The sequence below is a fragment of the Anabrus simplex genome, chromosome 6, assembly GCF_040414725.1.
Source record: "Anabrus simplex isolate iqAnaSimp1 chromosome 6, ASM4041472v1, whole genome shotgun sequence".
In the NCBI taxonomy this organism is placed as follows: Eukaryota; Metazoa; Arthropoda; class Insecta; order Orthoptera; family Tettigoniidae; genus Anabrus; species Anabrus simplex.
The window spans coordinates 158,372,160-158,388,176 of record NC_090270.1 but is presented as its reverse complement, the minus strand read 5'-3'; the positions used below and the strand labels follow the sequence as shown (position 1 = coordinate 158,388,176).

The window sequence follows — 16,017 nt, the reverse complement described above, 5'->3', positions numbered from 1 at the left end:
AATTTTCACATAATATATATTAAGGTGTAGACCTGATATCTACTAGGAGAATTTCACATGTTGTAATAAGTCTTATTTGATTTGTTTTGTCGAAGCCATGATTTGATGGGAGGAAGTATCCTCATAATTAAAGTATCTGCCATTGACAGGTAAATATATGTCATCAGCAATATTCTCTAGAATTCCATGAGCTAATGATTGAACTTAGATGCGATAGTGAATCTTAATTGATGCAAGACCTGATAGGACAATGGTTAGAATTTATTAGGCGATACCTACATTTACGTTGTAGGAAATATTACGGATATATTTATCCAGTAACAGGTGAAGCTGATATTTTTTTATGCATCAGAATATATATTAAAAATAGCTATTTGAAGCTATGACATTTCGAACTTTGCTTTTTCTGCTAGCATTACAATTGAAAATCAAGCAAGGATGAACGAAATGATGGATGATTTGTTGAGAAGAAAAATAAGCATTTTTGATGTAATTGAATTGTGATTTGATTCAGTTTTGATGTTAACTACACTTTTAACTTAATTCAACTTATGAATTTATTCGCATTTTCAACTTTCCTGATACTTTAATTTTATAAATATCCGGCAAGATTACTACTTAATGAGATTGACAGTTATGATATATGATACTTTGTAAACTTTTCTTTGCTTTAATATTGTGAGAACCATATTTCTTTTAACGAAGTAATGATTTGATCTTAGTCAAAGACTTTGTTGATATATATATTTTTTTTTTATTGGAAGAAGAGACGTTGAATGTAATTAAATATATTAACAGACGAATAATTCATCCCAGGGGAATTCATGATCATGAATAAAACAAGAATTTGAACATTTAAATTATTATTATTATTATTGCAATTTATTTCATTATTATACCTGACTAGTTTATATTGAACTCTTGCAGGATTATTTTTGGTTGGATGAGTTTGTGTGATGATTTTTATTGATATTTAAGGAAAAATGGAATTGCTGGTTAAACATAAAAGAGGATATGCGGGTTCCCAGTTGATCTCGCGTACAAAATATATTTTATTGATGCATATTAGTTACCCCTGAGAGGTATCGTGTAACAAGTCAGAGAATAATTTGATGCATACAGTGAAACGTGGAAAGGAGATAATTATTTTAATCAAAAAATATGAAGGAGTAAAAATTTTATTGTTGTCGGATTAATGGAGACAGATGTAGCTACCGATACTTAGCATCATATTTAATGCACGATCCATACAATTGACTTCGATACGTGGTATAATCGAAAGAGGAGGAATAGCCGGTGCATTATGTTAGTCGTCCGTCGTGGCGCAATCGGAACTGATGGAAGGTGCAATAATAACAACAACAACAACATCTGTTGACTTTAAGAAGGCATAAAATTGTATACATAGAACTTCAATGTTAACAATGTTATGGAATTTTTGACTCCATCCTAAATTAATTAAACTGATAGAACTTACTTTAACTAATACCATATCAAAAGTAAAGTTTAGAGGAGAAGTTCTGAACCATTTTTGATTAAAACAGGTTTAAGACAAGGAGACGGTTTCTCACCATTACTATAATTGTGCATTAGAATTTATAATAAGGGAATGGTACAAGGTCAAGAACATAATTTAAGTTTAAATTGTTTAGGATGACCTTGCTGTACTGTCCAACAAAATTCAGGGAACTCTACACCAAATTAAAACTCTACAGGAAATAGCACAAAAAATAGGTCTTACAATATCCTTTGAAAAAAAAACTGAGATCATGTTTACACATCCCCCACTGGTAAATAAAATAACAATTGATGAGCAAGAAATCAAAATTGCTGACAAATTTAAGTATTTAAGAGAAATCATAACTTACAATCTTATTGAGAAACCATCTTGGCACAACAGAATAAATAAATTAAATGAAGCAAAATATATTGCCAAGACTTCATACAATAAAAAAAGCTTATCGATAGCAGCAAAATGATGACATTAATAACAGTCACACAGCCAGAAATAACTTATGATAGTGAAACGATTTTTAAAACTACTAATACAGCTGAAACAGACAGACAAAAATACTTAAGACAGAAAGAAAAATAATTAGAACATGCATTAATAAACAGTATCAAGTTAATGGACAATGGAGAATACCATCAAATAAAACAGTTTATAAGGAAATTGAACCAGTATTGAGCACGATTAGGAAAAAATATATATCATTCTTTGGACATCTTATCAGAACACCTGACACCAGAACTAGCAGAAGAATAAATGAAAAATTATGGAATAGCAAGACCAAGATTAAATGGATCAAGGAAATTAAGAAGCATATTAAAGAACTACAAATAACAATAGACGGTCTCAAAAACAAAACAGAAAAATTAAGATAGTTAAAACACACACCAGGCTACACATCACAATCAATGAAAGGTCTAATGGGAGGCTATTTTCAACAAAACAAAGGAAGGCAGCATCTCTCAGAATGAAAAAATATTGGGCTGATAGCAAATCAAGAAATCCTTTGTGTAACTGACTAAGAGTGGTCCAATGTAGGCTATAAAATGTAAAATAAATAAAATATATTATTTTTATTATTATTATTCTTGTCCGGTAGATAAATTCTGGTCACTCCATGTGAGATTTGTGCTGGACAAAGCAGAGGCGGGACAGGGTTTTCTCCAGATACTCCGGTTTTCTCATCATATTTCATTCCAGCAACACACTCATTTCATCTATCAAGTATTAATCATTGCCCCAGAGGAGTGCGACAGGCTTCAGCAGCCGGCACAATTTATATCCTCACCGCTAGAAGGGGGCTTCATTAATTACATTCCTGACCAGGTCGAATTACTGGAAACAGGCTGTGGATTTTCATGTTGTCTGGTAGATACCAAGTCAGCAGAGATCTTTTACATACCAACATTATATGATGTGGAGTGTCAAATAGACTTCTATCCACTGCTGCCGGGTTTGAACCCGCTTTCCTGACACACTAACACTGACCCACAGAGACAGCTATGTATTTACAACCCTGTTTGAGAGTTAAACAATAGGAGGAAGAAGGGCAAAAGGTAGATGGCGAGGAGGATGATCAATAGATGCTGCACTTCCCGCAAGTCTCAGAAGTGGAATTAGAATTTAAGAAATCCTATAAACTGATATATACCACTCAGTAAACAGAATTTACGTATGTTTATAACATACCTTTTTAAAGTTTCGACAAGAAACTCGTGATCATGAGCAACTCTATGCATAAGTTCATTCAAAAGTGGTTGGAGTTTTACTGCTTTTTCAAATTCATCCCTTGGAAACACAGATGGTAAAAGAACAAATGGAGCAAACTGCACAGCATCTCTATTGAAATTTGTTTTTGAATGCATGCAGATACCTGCAAAGATAATTGCAATATTATATAAGCTTTAGCTTTGACAATATATTTAAAATCAGTAAATATTCAAGTCCAACAATTATGTACACTACCTTCAACCAGGACAAGAAACGTATAGAGAAAATTATACAAAAAACACCATTATCCAGAAGAACCTGCACACAATTAATAACTAATCTTCAGTTTAAAATCATGTACACCAATAATTCTTCAATAAACTTTATCTTATTTATGTATGTTTCTTGTATTTATATCTTATTTTACACAAGAGAGTTCCTAGAATGTCAATAACTCATTTAAACACAATAAAACAAAACAAATTCCTGCAACACCATTCTTCACAGTTAACAATATAACCATTTATGGAAGATGGCAGGAAACTGTAAAGGATGGAATAATGGAAGTGAAGTTCGACCTGCATTACACCTACTGGAGGTTTTTTTGACTGAAAACGAACGGAAGAATTACAATCATGTAATACCCAATTCAAATGTTTCCCACCTGGTCTACCTGTTGTTTGTATTTTAAGTCTTCTCGAGTACATGCTTAAAATTTCATGTAATTTTTAAGATTCATTATTATCATGTGTTCATTATGTTTTGTAGCCTATTGCAATGATACATTTGGTAGCAGAGCGTGGTTGTGAATGAACGATTGGTACATGGTAACTGATCTCCAAGCTAACCTCAAAATTAAGTAAGATGGTAAATTCGATTTAAATTCTAATCTTGTAAAAAAAGTTCACTACCTTTCATTATGTCTCTAGTCATTTCAGTCACATTACTGTAATTGCAAAAAGTGTAATTCATGTCATTTTTCCTTTTAAAGGATGTAATTACTGTGTGTGCATTCCTAATCAGATTGTGTAATTTATGATGCTTGCTCATTCTCATCCTGAGGGAGTTGCCCATTACCTTCGCATAAGGCATCTGAATGTGTCTGGTATTCTGTCCAAGATGTGGAATCCGTATTTTGCTGTTTTCTACCTGTAATTACCAGAATGTTGGAGGAAACAGCGAGTCACTGTCCATAATATTATATTTCAGTTTGTTGTGAATTTCATTTTTTTAAATTTCGCGTGTGGTAAGCCTTCTGCTATCAGATCAAAAATTAGATGGATGGCTTTTCCGGCGTTTGCTCTATTAACCAGCGTTTCGTCTTAGGTCTGACACTAGACTCTTCAGAGTGGGATGTGTCAGACCCTACCCACTGACGCTGGGGTGTATGCAGGTGAACTTATCAGAAGCTTATTTATGAAGCACAGTCTGATAACTGCATACAGGAGATAAAACTCCACAGCAAACGCCGGAAAAGCCATCTATCTAATTTTTGATCTGATTTTTTATATGCTCTATTGGTGGAAAAGAATCTAATTCCCTCCATGGGAACTTAGAATTTCCATTTGGAATTGCTAAGCCTTCTGCTAACCGAGTGAATATTTTAAAGCTACCAGTATATCATCACATTGTGTGTGCCATATTCCGATTCTGAAAGTCGTTTGTGATCATCATCATCATCATCATCCTTTCATGTATTAGTCCTATAGAAGAACAGTTACAGTCTATACAAAAGATTTGCATTTACATGCCATCTCTTCCTGGGGTGTCCCAGAGATCTCTTCCCAACGGGGCAGTGGTTTATAACTGCTTTGGGGATCCTGCTTCTGTCCATCCTGTTTAGGTGTTCTAGCAATTTCTCTGGTATTCATAGATGTATTCCAATATAGGTCTGCTTTTAAGATTATTCAGTACTTTTGTATTTCTTGTGTTCCCACTTAGTGACACCTGCTGTTTGCCGCATGAATTTCATTTCAGTTGTAGTTATTCTACTCTCATTGCACTTCCTCGGAGTCCACGCTTCACTTCCATAGCAAAGTACAGGTCTTGCTAAGGTTTTGTAAATTCTTGTACGGGTGTGTTTTTGAACTAATGATGGTCTAAAAACTTTATTGATGATTCCCAAACATCTGTTGAATTTGGAGATTTTCTCGGGTATGTCCAATTCTTCAAAGAAAGACAGTTTGTAGCCGAGGTATTAAAAATAATTTACTCTTTCCAAAATGTTGTTACTTAAGGAGATCTTGCTTCTTACTGGTTCCTTGCCACAGAAATCTATTATCTTCGTTTTCTCATGGGATATTTCCATTGAGAACTTTTCTGAGACTAGGTTTAGGTTATACATTGAACACTGTAAATCATCTTCTGAGGTGGCGACCAGCACCACTAAGTCATCTGCAAGTGACTTAGGTGGAGGCAACCTACTTGAGTGAATTTGAAATACATGTCATGAGCATAATTAAATTACTATTAAATAACAACTACTTTGTCTTTGACAAGATGGTTTAGCAATGGGGTCTCCAGCCTCGGGGATTTTGGCGGAGATGTATGTGGATTTTTTAGAAGACACTGTAATAGAGAATGACAATAAATTTCATAACATACTGTTTTGGTCTAGGTACGTGGATGACACGTTTATAATTCTGGAATGTTGCTATATACACTTAAATATTTCAATCCAAACCTTAACTTAAATGAGATTTCCAAAAAATCTGAAGTTCTATTTGATTTACTTATTGCATTCTTTTAAAACGTACAAGTTCCTGCCAATAGTTCAGTTTTTCATGTTACGTGTAATAGTTTTGCTCGCTATTCCTTTCTTCCACAACGCCCCCCGGATCCGCCTTACACTACCGCTCCACAGTCTCTCCTCCCACTTACCCCTATTCCCCCTCTCAGTCCCAACCCACTGTGGGCACTTGAACTCCATCAGATCATTGTTCACAGTGCTTCAATATGCTTCGCTCAGTCTACAACCTTTTGAGATGAGTTATATAAATACTTACGTTATTGGACATGATCTTATATCTTTCCTTCCCTCCGAGATATTATAACTATTATATTTTCTTATTATTCACAGGTTCCGCATTTGAACTGGGAAACGTAGTTCATATTAATAGCTTAAGGACTTCATTTGTACGTCTCCACCTCATCAGGCTCATTTTTTCAATACGCTTCACTCAGTCTACAACCTTTTGAGATGAGTCATATAAACACTTACGTTATTGGACACGATCTTATATCTTTCCCTCCCTCCGAGACAGATCAGATGTAAGGCTTTTCAGGTGTTTGCTCTATCAACCAGCGTTTCGTCTTAGGTCTGATGCTAGACTCTTCGGAGTGGGATGTGTCAGACCCTACCCACTGACAATGGGGTGTATGCAGGGGAACTTATCAGAAGCCCATTATAAGAGGCACAGTCTGATAACTGCATACGGGAGATAAATATCCACAAAGAAATTATTGCCCGCCTAGCAATTCCGAATGGAAAATTCTAAGTTCCCATGGAGGGAATTAGATATTTTTCACCAATAGAGCATGTCAAAGACAGAACAGATGTACAGCTTTTCAGGCGTTTGCTCTATCAACCAGCGTTTATATTTTCTATTATATTTTCTTATTATTCACAGGTTCCGCATTTGAACTGGGAAACGTAGTTATTATTAATAGCTTAAGGACTTTATTTGTACGTCTCCACCTCATCAGGCTCATTTTCACAGAACAATACTGTCAAAAAGGACACTACATAACATTTTGTAATCTGTTTACGATGGCACTATAAGCAGAATTATGAAGTGTATTTAATTAAGCAGAAAGAGTTTTATGAACAGAACTATTTTAATAACTATGTGTAAATTTTAATTTGAACTTACCACAGTATGACAATAATTATAGCAAATACTTTGTACAACAGACCCGCAAGTCTTCGACTTGTTGAGAAATGAAAAACATTTTATTGTTTAAATATATATTCATTTTATTGTATTATATAAGATCTTAACTTGTGATATGGTTAAAGTTGAAAATATTTATATGGTTGCCAATTCCATACCTGAGAGACAAAAGGGCGTATGTCCATTTTTGTGATTGTGAGTTACGGCCATTTTTGTATTCGGTATAATTGACCGCATCTATGGAATAAGGGTGGTTGTAATGTTGCCATTCCCTGTGGATTTAGAGTATGGCATAAAGGCGGTAGACTAGAGTGCTTTTAGGGCAGAAATGGCGCGTGTGGGACATCCGCCTTTGCAGAAAACTTCTTAGTGCTGCAAGGTAGCTTGTGGGACATCCGCCTTTCTTCTTCTGAGTAATTTCACCGCGGGAAGAAAGAGTCAATAAACATTCGCCTTATGCCTACACTATTAGAGAACGATAATGAAGTGTGCTTATTACTGTGAACGTTATTATTGTTTCCTGTATTACGGAATATAAAAAAACCTGCATTATCGCATGCAAATTAGTGTGAAAACAACAGTAAAATATTGTAAGCCACAAAAAGTTAAGTTTCGTGAGACTTCGGTGTTTGAACGCACGCAAAATGAATAGGAGTTTTTTTTTGCTACTTGCTTCACGTCGCACCGACACAGATAGGTCTTATGGCGGTGATGGGACAGGATAGGGCTAGGAGTGGGAAGGAAGCATCGGTGATTAAGGTTCACCCCCACCATTTGCCTGGTGTGAAAATGGGAAACCACGGAAAACCATCTTCAGGGCTGCGGCAGTGGGGTTCGAACCCACTATCTCTCGAATACTAAATTAATAGTTTTTCAAGAGGAAAGGTGATATTGCAACTTGCTCTGAAGCAAGCACGTGAAGTGAGAGGTAAATTTATGTTTCTTACTTAAGAGTTCCGTAGTAACCCACTCTTTGTTACTGAGTACATTTTGTGGAGTTACACCCTAATCACCAACTTCGATGTATAGAATGAAGTAATACTAACTTCATCTGATAAAATTAGATCCCATTAACGTATGCTGTATTTTTAGTAAAAATCTTAATCATCGTTATTATTACCGTTTAGTGCTATTTATCAACATAAACTTAGCTCCTAAACTTCCATTACAAATCTCGCATATTGCTGATGTAAAAAAAAAAAAAATCTCAGGTGAAGAGACATTGGATGGCAAGCATTTGCATGAGAGTCCTGTGGATGAAGATGAAGAGCATATGGAAGACTTGCAAGATGACATCGCATCAGACTTCTCTGACTTGGACCCAAATTACAAACATGAAGGCAGTGGGCTTTCTCTAAACGGCCAGTTTGATTTTTTGTGCCCACAACATCATGCCAATTATAATTTACTTTATTAGTATTAATATTATTATCATAAAGTTTATTTTAATTTCAGAATGTCAAAAATAACTCAAGAGAGGCATGTGAGTTACCTGCAACTAACGGAAACTTGGAAGAAAAAGGATCTGAGACCCCTCAAGTTGGAAAAGAAGTAGTGCTAAAAGAAGCAGATTGATTGGGGCAGCTTATAAATCAGTGAAGGGTGGGAAGGAAGTCCCAGCACGCACACTTAAGCCTCCGAGTAAGTGTAGGATGAAATATGCCGAGAAATTAACTGAAGAGGTACGGAAAAATATACTTGATGCATTTTGGAAGGAGTCTAGTTCTTGGGACCAGAAATGTCAGATAATAGGAACTTTGGTGAAAGAAGTTCCAAAAATTAGACACAGAACTCGTAAAGGAATGGGCAGTTCTACAGAGAGAAGAAAGATGACAAAACTCTACACACTGGAAAATAAACATAAAATAATTCCTGTGTGTAAAATTATGTTTTTGAATACGCTGTGTCACTGACAAGTTTGTCAGGGTTTCTATGTACAAAAATATGAACGGGATAGTTGCATGTGATCGAAGAGGAAAATTTATACCGACCAATAAAATACCAGAGACAGTGATGTTGTTTGAGTCATCAGTCCATAGACTGGTTTGATGCAGCTCTCTATGCCACCCTATCCTGTGCTAACCTTTTCATTTCTACGTAACTATTGCATCCTACATCTGCTCTAATCTGTTTGTCATATTCATACCTTGGTCTACCCCTACCTTTTTACCACCTACACTTCCTTCAAAAACCAACCGAACAAGTCCTGGGTGTCTTAAGATGTGTCCTATCATTCTATCTCTTCTTCTCGTCAATTTTAGCCAAATCGATCTCCACTCACCAATTCGATTCAGTATCTCTTCATTCGTGATTCGATCTATCCATCTCACCTTCAGCATTCTTCTGTAACACCACATTTCAAAAGCTTCTATTCTCTTTCTTCCTGAGCTAGTTATCGTCCATGTTTCACTTCCATACAATGCCACACTCCATACGAAGGTCTTCAAAAACATCTTTCTAATTCCGATATCAATGTTTGAAGTGAGCAAATTTCTTTTCTTAAGAAAGCTCTTCCTTGCTTGTGCTAGTCTGCATTTTATGTCCTCCTTACTTCTGCCATCGTTAGTAATTTTTCTACCCAAGTAACAACATTCATCTACTTCCTTTAAGACTTCATTTCCTAATCTAATATTTTCCTACATCACCTGCCTTCGTTCGACTGCACTCCATTACTTTCGTTTTGGACTTATTTATTTTCATCTTGTACTCCTTACCTAAGACTTCATCCATACCATTCAGCAACTTCGAGATCTTCTGCAGTCTCAGATAAAATAACAATATCATCGGCAAATCTCAAGGTTTTGATTTCCTCTCCTTGGACTGTGATTCCCTTTCCAAATTTCTCTTTGATTTCCTTTACTGCCTGTTCTATGTAAACATTGAAAAGGAGAGGGGACAAACTGCAGCCTTGCCTCACTCCTTTCTGGATTGCTGCTTCTTTTTCAAAGCCCTCGATTCTTATCACTGCAGACTGATTTTTATACAGATTGTAAATAATGCTTCGTTCTCGGTATCTGATCCCTATCATCTTCAGAATCATAAATAGCTTGGTCCAATCAACACTATCGAATGCCTTTTCTAGATCTACGAATGCCATGTACGTGGGCTTGTCCTTCTTGATTCGATCCTCTAAGATCAGACGTAAAGTCAGGATTGCTTCACGTGTTCCTACATTTCTTCTGAAGCCAAATTGATCTTCTCCCAACTCAGCTTCAACTTGTTTTTCCATTCTTCTGTAAATAATCCGTGTTAAAATTTTGCAGGCATGAGATACTAAACTAATGGTGTGGTAGTTTTCACACCTGTTCTTAGGAATAGGTATAATAATATTCTTCCGAAAATCGGATGGGACTTCTCCTGTCTCATACATCTTGCATACTAAATGAAATAACCTTGTCATGCTGGTTTCTCCTAAGGCAGTCAGTAATTCAGAGGGAATGTCATCAATTCCAGGTGCCTTGTGCCTATTGAGGTCACTCACAGCTCTGTCAAACTCTGACCTCAAAATTGGGTCTCCCATTTCATCAGCATCAACAGCCTCTTCATGTTCCAGAACCAAATTATCTACATCTTTACCTTCATACAACTGTTGGATATGCTCGTGCCATCTTTCTGCTTTGTCTTCTTTCCCTAGAAGTGGCTTTCCATCTGAGCTCTTAATATTCATACACCTAGATTTCCATTCTCCAAAGGTTTCCTTGATTTTCCAGTATGCAGCATCTACCTTTCCCCGGACCATACAGCCTTCGACATCCTTGCACTTCTCCTTCAGCCATTCTTCCTCAGCTACCTTGCACTTTCTATCCACTTCATTCTTTAATCGCCTGTATTCTTTTCTGCCCTCTTCATTTCTAGCATTCTTGTATTTTCGTCATTCATCAATCAGGTCTAGTGTCTCCTTAGTTATCCACTGATTCTTAGTTGATCTTTTCTTCCTTCCTAACATTTCTTCAGCAGCCCTACTGCATTTTTCATGACTCTCCACTCTTCCTCTACAGTGTTTCCTTCAACCTTTTCATTTAGTCCTTGTGCAACATGTTCCTTGAAACAATCTCTCACACTCTTTTCTTTCAACTTGTCTAGATCCCATCTTTTTTGCATTCTTTCCTTTCTTCAATTTCTTCAACTTCAGATGGCATTTCATGACCAACAAGTTGTGGTCAGAGTCCACGTCTGCTCCTGGGAAAGTTTTGCAATCCAACACCTGGTTTCTGAATCTCTGCCTAATCATAATGAAGTCTATTTGATACCTTCCAGTGTCTCCAGGTCTCGTCCACGTATACAGCCGTCGTTTGTGGTGTTTGAACCAAGTATTGGCAAGGACTAAATTATGATCAGTGCAGAATTCAACCAGCCGACTTCCTCTTTCGTTCCTTTGTCCCAATCCAAATTCTCCTACTGTACTACCTTCTCTTCCTTGGCCTACCACTGCATTCCAGTCTCCCATCACAATTAGATTCTCGTCACCTTTTACATATTGTATTAAATCTTCTATCTCCTCATATATTCTTTCGATTTCTTCATCATTCGCTGAACTAGTAGGCATATAGACCTGCACTATTGTGGTGGGCATTGGTTTGGTGTCTATCTTGACGACAATCATTCTTTCACTATGCTGGTCGTAGTAGCTTAACCGCTGCCCTATTTTCTTATTCATTATTAAACCAACTCCTGCATTTCCCCTGTCTGATTTTGTGTTGATAATTCGGTAGTCGCCTGACCAAAAATCTTGTTCCTGCCAACGTACTTCACTTATACCAACTACATCTAACTTTAGCCTATCCATCTCCCTTTTCAGATTCTCTAACCTACCACAACGATTCAAACTTCTAACATTCCACGCTCCGACTCGCAGAATGTCAGTATGCACCTTCCTGATGTGTAGTCCCCACCCGGAGATCCGAATGGGGGACTAGTTTACCTCCGGAATATTTTACCCGGGAGGAAGCCATCATCAGTACATCATTCATACAGAGAGAGCTGCATGTCCTCAGGGGTTAGTTACGGCTGCAGTTTCCCGTTGCTTTCAGCCGTGTAGCGGTATCAACACAGCTAAGCAATGTTGAGTATTATTACAAGGCCGTATCAGTCAATCATCTAGACTGCCGCCCTTGCAACTACCGAAAGGCTGCTACCCCCCTTTCGATGAACCATTCGTTAGTCTGGTGTCTCAACAGATACCCATCCGATATGGTTGCACCTGCGGCTCGGCTATCTGCATCATTGGGACACGGAAGCCTCCCCACCGCGGCAAGGTCTCATGGTTCGCAGAGGAGGGAGACAGTGATACAAAGTGTAAAATCTCATATTTCGAAATACCCACAATATGAGAGCCATTATTCCATACAAAGAACAGAAAGGAAGTATCTTGGGCCTCATCTTAATATTTCAATTATGTCCAGAGCATACATCACAGAATACAAAGAAAATAAGAAAATGTAGCCAAAGAATGGTTATATAAAATTTCAAGGAAGATTTAAATCTCTTTTTTTTCCAGTTCCCTAACTAAGACTCTTGCGACGATTGTGATCGGTTCCATAAACAATTGAAAGATGTTGACAATGAGGAGGAGAAGCAGAAAATTGAAGAAAGATAAAGAGGAATCAGAAGCAGATGCAAGGAAGAGAATCACAATGGACCTTCAGAAATATCTTCCTACACCCTGCCTATCAAACAGTCAATTATTTTATTTGCGCAAGCTCTGGATACTGAATTTGACAATTCATGATGCCGCCTCAAATTATGGTTACTGTATGTCATTTGTCGGCTCAAACTCAGGTGTTAACAGTGTGGTCCAATAACTGTGCCGGTCAGAACAGAAATATTCAAATTTCTCCAATGTACAACTGGATTTTGACACAGTTCCCAGAACTTCAAGAGATCAACCATAAATTTCTTCTGAAAGGACACACACACACACACACACACACACACACACACACACACACACACACACACACACACACACACACACACACACACACAGAAGTGGACAGCATTCAGTCAATCATTGAAAGGAAAAAGTCGAAACTCACCAACTTGGAGATTGCTGTACCACATGATTGGGCTCAGTTCATAAGAACATGCCAGGTAAAGAAGCAGCTAGTAGTCCATGAAATTCAATGTGGCGATTTCAAAATTTTTACATCTTTAACTGAAAAATCTGGATCCCGTTTCACAAACTGCAAGAAATCTACTACTGGTGAAATGTTTCTAATCTCAAAAATTGTATGGCTTTAAGTTTCAGCTGACAAACCTGGAATTATTGCCTACAAGACCTCCTTCAACGACACCTGTTTTCAAGAAATTGATATCAGAAGACATCGTAGAAATGCTCTCCTGTTACCAAAGGAAATTCCGACTGTACAAAGCAGACCCAAACCCATTAGTTCAGCAAAATACAGGGACCTGCAAACGTTAACTCAGCGGATTCCACGGCAGTACAGTGCATTTTACAGTGATCTCCCTCATGGAGAAGAAGACGACGAATATCCTACCGATGAGTGATAATTCTACGTACATAAATTGAAATTCTCTGGAGAAGATTTCATTAGGGAAAAAGTAATTTAAAATAATTATCTTGCAGAGAACTTCAGTGACAAGAATAATTGTGAAAATTTTCTTGATGTGATTACTAGGGGGCGGATTTCTATGACCTAAAAATGTATGAAATATGTATGCATTTATGACCTAAAAAACATAAAAATATGACCTATAAAATTCAAAATATGACTTAATGAATAGCATCTACGTTACATAAAAACACTTTTATTTCGATTGCTACGGGCTGCAATTAATTTAGAGATTAAAAAGTTTTAATTCTTCGAAATCTTTAACCCAAAATGAACTAAAATGATGAATATTTCATGAACTCGTTAAGGTTACACTGCATTCTCCTAGGCAAGAACGGACTCTGTGGAAGACATAAACACTACAGTTACTTTCACTTTTCAATATTCAATCAGTTTTAATTTATACACAAAACATATGTTATTTGAATGAAACTTTCATACCTGATCTAGTCTCCATTATCAGAATTGTAGCAATTTATGACCAGATGCATCATAAGATTGTTGAATGAGAATCCCCTCCTGTTGTCGCTGAGTATAGTCTTGTAGCGAGAAAAACTTCTTTCGACATCACATGATGTAACGGGAGCGTCCTTGAATAGAGTTAAATCACTTGGAGAAAATTCCTGGAAATCTGCAGATGAAGGGTTTCCACAAATAATGTCACTTATTCCACGCAGGTACATAAGTCCGCTATTTTCTCAGTATATTTTCTAATTTTCTACATACCCTAGATGCTATTGTTCCTTTCGCATGCTATAACTCCTGTTCAATGCACTTTACAACATCCAGTGCATCGCTTAGTTCTGCACCTGAAACTTCCAGTTGCGTGATTGCTCCAGATAAAGAATTAAAATTGGACTTTATGTAAGCCAGGTCCGCTTTTTATGTTGTGCTTGAAAATAATTCTTGAGTGTTTTTTATGGAGGACAATTCAGCAGGATCAAAAGACTTCACGATATTCTCCACGACACCTAAGTTGTTGTAATAGTACACTGCGGCATCAAGCCAATTCCCCCATCGCGTTATAACTGGCTTGGGAAGAAGGGGTAGTGAAGGTGCTTCTCCTTGAAATTTCTGAACGTGAAGTGGAGCTTTGACAAACACTTTCTTACAGTTCGATATTAATTTATCAACTTCAGGGTAGCTCCTTCTAACTTCTTCAGCTGCCCTATGCAAGGCATGTGCAAGACATGTCACATGTATCATTTTCGGGTATAGCATTTTAAGTCCTTTGGCTGCCTTCACCATATATGGAGCAGCGTCAGTTACAAATATAAAAATCTGCTCTCTCTTTGCCCCGTTTGGCCACAACAGATTCACTGAATTGTCGAAGAGAACTGCGATGGTGGAATGGTTTGTCTTCTCTAGCACTTCACATGTCAGGAGGAACGTATCTCCAGGCCGGTCTTCCTTCAACGTGCCAACGATCACATTTGCTAATTATCTTCCATCAACATCTGTGATCTCATCTATTGAAACCCATATCTTACTGTCTCCCACGCTACGCCTTAGTATATCCAACATCTCTTCATAACAAGGGGTCAGATAGTCCTTCCTGAGAGTAGATTCGTTGGGGCAGGATGCTCTGTATATTTTTCAAGAAACTGTCTGAAGCTTCGGCTGTTAAGTTTCTTTAAAGGAATATTAGACGAAACCATCATCTTGCAGAGATCTTGTGAAAATTGTGAACACTGTGAACTTGATGTCAGTGTTTCGAATAGCAGATGTTGTCTATTTTCGAGTGCAGAATGTCTAGTTACACAATTCTTATGTTTTACAGTATTACAATGTTGTTGCACAGAGAAGCGTTTTTCGGCAGTAACTTTTACCTCACACAATTTACAGAATAATATCACTCCATCCGTACCGAATAAGTTTTCACCGAACTCGCGAACAAAACTTCGCAACTTCCAACAAATTGAGACTTTCGTTTTAGGCATATTGAAAGGAAGTGAATGACTGAAGCTCCCTAATGACCAAGGTCATTCAGTGTGTTGACGGTGGAAGAGGGAAGGGCAAAGGAGAGAGATAAGAACAATGACAAATAACTGCAGAATTACGTCTGCTTCCGTGTAAACAATAGGCCAGTTTCCAGGAATTGACCCAGCTAGCAAACAATAGCTCCTACCTGTTAGAAACATTCCATACACTACTTTAGAATGGTTCTTCAGAAGTCTATTCCAGTCTATCCTGAAAAATAATTTCTAGAGCTTATTCTGATTTTTATAAAACGAAATTCAAATGAAAATTACCAAAATATGCCGTTATGATATTTTGTTCAAAATATGCCATCAAACTTAAGAAAGCCTAAATATGCATTTATATGCCCAAT

The 16,017-nt window shown here is 37.1% G+C and overlaps 1 protein-coding gene across 1 annotated transcript in view; it reads right to left on the bottom strand.

The window, feature by feature from the left end:
* The window catches only part of LOC136876242 (glutathione synthetase), a 226,809-nt gene that overhangs the window by 186,392 nt on the left and 24,400 nt on the right, over positions 1-16,017 (bottom strand). Inside the window, exon 3 of the mRNA XM_067150023.2 lies at positions 3,200-3,383. Within this exon, the coding sequence (XP_067006124.1) occupies positions 3,200-3,383 (184 nt within the window). The remainder of the gene's footprint in view (positions 1-3,199; positions 3,384-16,017) is intronic.